The sequence below is a fragment of the Anomaloglossus baeobatrachus genome, chromosome 4 (assembly GCF_048569485.1).
Source record: "Anomaloglossus baeobatrachus isolate aAnoBae1 chromosome 4, aAnoBae1.hap1, whole genome shotgun sequence".
In the NCBI taxonomy this organism is placed as follows: Eukaryota; Metazoa; Chordata; class Amphibia; order Anura; family Aromobatidae; genus Anomaloglossus; species Anomaloglossus baeobatrachus.
This window is the reverse complement of record NC_134356.1, coordinates 50,338,636-50,342,131: the sequence shown is the minus strand read 5'-3', so window position 1 is coordinate 50,342,131 and position 3,496 is coordinate 50,338,636. Positions and strand designations below refer to the sequence as shown.

General features: G+C 41.7%; 1 protein-coding gene across 4 annotated transcripts in view; it reads left to right on the top strand.

Moving 5' to 3' along the window:
* Positions 1–406: 406 nt before the first annotated feature.
* The window catches only part of GRIA1 (glutamate ionotropic receptor AMPA type subunit 1), a 370,258-nt gene continuing 367,168 nt past the window's right edge, over positions 407–3,496 (top strand). For 2 of the 4 annotated variants that reach the window (XM_075344320.1, XM_075344318.1), the window contains exon 1: positions 407–1,080. In XM_075344320.1, coding sequence (XP_075200435.1) covers positions 990–1,080 — 91 coding nt within the window. In that variant the 5' untranslated portion in view covers positions 407–989. The remainder of the gene's footprint in view (positions 1,081–3,496) is intronic. The other 2 variants (XM_075344319.1, XM_075344317.1) reach the window with 1 other exon arrangement.

Sequence of the window (3,496 nt, the reverse complement as noted above, 5' to 3'; positions counted from 1 at the left end):
ATATATTCTTATGTATGTATATACTGTATATATATACTGTATATATACATATGTATGAAAATATATAATCTATATGACAAATATATAAATTATTGCTGCATCGTTTCTTGGTCAGCATAAAGAACGATATCTAGACCCTAGGTCATTCGCTAAATGGGAACATAGCCTATGGCCTTTACATGAAAGAGGCAGTATGTAACACATTCAGCTCTGCTACATCTGCCATACATTCAATAGCAGAACCAGGTTTCCCCTTTTTTTGCAGGTGTCTTTGTCACAGCGGAGCCCACTCTCCTTTCTGTAGAGTGACACAGGGGGAGGAGTGGGTGCCATCTATGTGGGTGTGGGGGGCATTAGGGACAGGAGGATGCAGATTACCCTCAGCTCCAGTACATTGGCTTCTATCAGGAGGATGGAGAGAGGTTGGGGAATGTGAGGCAGTTGCTTGGCTACAGTAATAAAAGCACATTAGCATGATGGAGTGTGGAGAGAGAGTAATGTGTGTGCTGGTGTGTGTCTGTGTGTGAATGAGGAGGGCTCTCTCCCTTTCCTTCTGTGTTCAGTTAATCCTTCTGTCAGTTGATGTTAAGCATTTTAAGAGCTGGATGGAGGAAGGAAGAGGCAGAGAGTAGCAGGGAGGCACAGAAGCCCAGGAGCACAAGCCTTGTCTTCAGCACCAAGGAGAGAGACACCAAAAACTGACAACAGCATCAACAGATTCTCCTCCACCATCAGCAGCAGCTCCACCACCACCATCAGCACCATCACCACCAGCAGCAGGTCCACCACCACCATCAGCACCACCACCACCAGCAGCAGCTCCACCACCACCACCATCAGCAGCATCAAGCCTTGGATTCTCAAGAATAGGAAGAAGGGAAGGAAGAAGGCCAGGGATACAAGACACTTCAGGGGCAAGAAATAAAATCCAAAATCTTTGCTTGGGAAGTAGGGCTGATCCTTTTTTCTCCGCCAATGCAAAAGGAAATATGCAGCACATCTTTGCCTTTATCTGCACCAGCTTCCTAGGGGCAGTACTTGGGGTCAATTTCCCCAATTTTCCAAACATTATCCAGATCGGTAAGTTTCTTTCATTGGAAAGGGGGAGGGGTGTTTTAAAATTATGGTAATGGGGACTGGTATTTTGAGGGTTAATGATGTAGCACAATGTATTGTTTTGATGAAATTGTTTGTGTGTTTTTTTATTATTTCTGTTGCAATGTGAATCCCATTATATTTCCCAAAGTTTGTGTGATGTATACAGCACTTCCTGCCAACTCTCATCCCCCCTACAAGAGCTCAGACCCTCAGTGCCCCCTCTGATGCCCCCCACCCCCCATCACATTCACTCTCCCTTGATACTAAATGCGACCAGCTTTGAATAACCCATTATGATGGCATCTAATGCTCCTCAATCACGACTCCCCTTTCTCACCCCCTACTCTTGGCATGCACAATTAACCCATTAGCTGCTGAGGAGAGGTGATCAGGATGGGAGGTGGGAGATGGGGGGGGGGCAGATGATGGCAATGTAAGTCACATCTCATTTGTCACATAGGTGAAGTCTATTCTGGGTCATCACACCTATTGTATAACAGGGGATGGGAGGCTTTGTTCTTAGTTATCAGGTTCCTCCATTATTCCTGGGGGAAATTTAAAGGAATGTTGGTAAATAAGGAAAAGAAATGCAGGTTCTCATGGAGGATCCGAGCGTCTTCTGCAATGTTAGAGATGAGTAGTGAGAAATGTGCGAGAAACAGTAATGGAGAGAAAGCACCTGTAACATAGTGTCTGCTGCAATGATATATCTATTATCTATCTACCTATCCATCCATGCTTCTATCTATCTATCCCTCTATCTATCTATCTATCTATCTATCCCTCTATCTATCTATGTATCTTTCTATCTATCTATCTATGTATCTGTTAATCGATCTATCCATCCATCCTATCTATCTATCCTTCTATCTATTTGTCTATCCTTCTATCTATCTATCTATCTATCCATCCTAATATCTGTCTATCTATTTATCTATCCTTCTATCTATCTATCTATCCCTCTATCTATCTATCGATCTATGTTCTATCTATCTATCTATCTATCCATCCTAATATCTGTCTATCTATTTATCTATCCTTCTATCTATCTATCTATCCCTCTATCTATCTATCGATCTATGTTCTATCTATCTAACTATCCTTCTATCTATCTATCTTTCTATCTATCCAATCTATCTATTATCTATCTATGCATCTGTTTATCTATCCAATCTATCTATCCTTCTATCTATCAATCAATCTTTCTATCATCCATCCTTCTATCTATCTTTCTATCTATCTATCCTTCTATCTATCCTTCTATCTATCTATCCTTCTATCTATCTATCTATCTATCCCTCTATCTATCTATCTATCTATCTATCCTTCTATCTATCTATCCTTCTATCTATCTATCTATTATCTCATCATGTATACACTAATGGCTCAGCATAATAAAATGGCTGTAATTCCTATCATCTGGCTGTGAATGGTCCCATTTTTCCTCGGTTGAGCTCCCCCTTGGCCTATCCTAAGTAGGGGCTCGTTCCTCCATCACCGGTGCCCCTCAGCCCACCTCGTCCTCCACCACCTGTTATCTGGATCTTCTCTCTCCTCGTCTACGCCTCCTGCTATCATTACATTTTTACTCTGTACTGATCCATTTCTGCTAGAGATGAACCAGATCCTGGGGAGACAATAGTGCGTTATCTCCTAGCGGTCGGTGTCCCGGTGATTTACCACATGTCGCCATTATGTATTATAATGGTATATTAAACTACTTTGGTATTTTTTCCTTATGACACTTACAGGTCAGAGTCCTTCTCTATGTACGTAAGGGATTAACCTGCTGGTGGCCATAGTCTTGGTCTAGAGTAGAAAGCTTCCACCCGTTTCTTGTGTACCATGATGGGCAACCATTAATGCTCATTCCTATTTTGTTTGTTGGGCATAGGCTTTGGTTTCTTTGTTTCTGTATTTTGAGGTGTTTCTCTCTTGTTTTTTTGCTTCTTCCCGTCCCTCCGCCAGTCACAATACATCAGGCTCATCGTACTCGCTTGGTTTTCTACCTCAAGGGGATTTTGTTCCCAACCACCTGTGAGCCTGATAGGAGCTTTGCATTGGGGAGAGTCGAGAGTTCTCCTTCCGTGGGTACATGGAAATCCCTTAGGTAACCATGATATAATCCATTCAAAATATTAAAAACTATGAAAAAAAAGCCAAATAAAAAAATGGTTATAAGTGACTTAGGGACAAAATGTAGAATTGGTGGAGGAAGGTTGAACTAGATGGACTTAGGTCTTTTTTCAACCTATGTAACTATGTAAAAATAATCCAAAAATTCTCACTTTATTGTTTGGGACTGCACTGGCTACATAGTGGGCAAAGTCGGCAATAAACCTACTTGCCCCAATCCCACAGCGTTACGGATACTTAGGGAAACTTGAATGAATAGGAT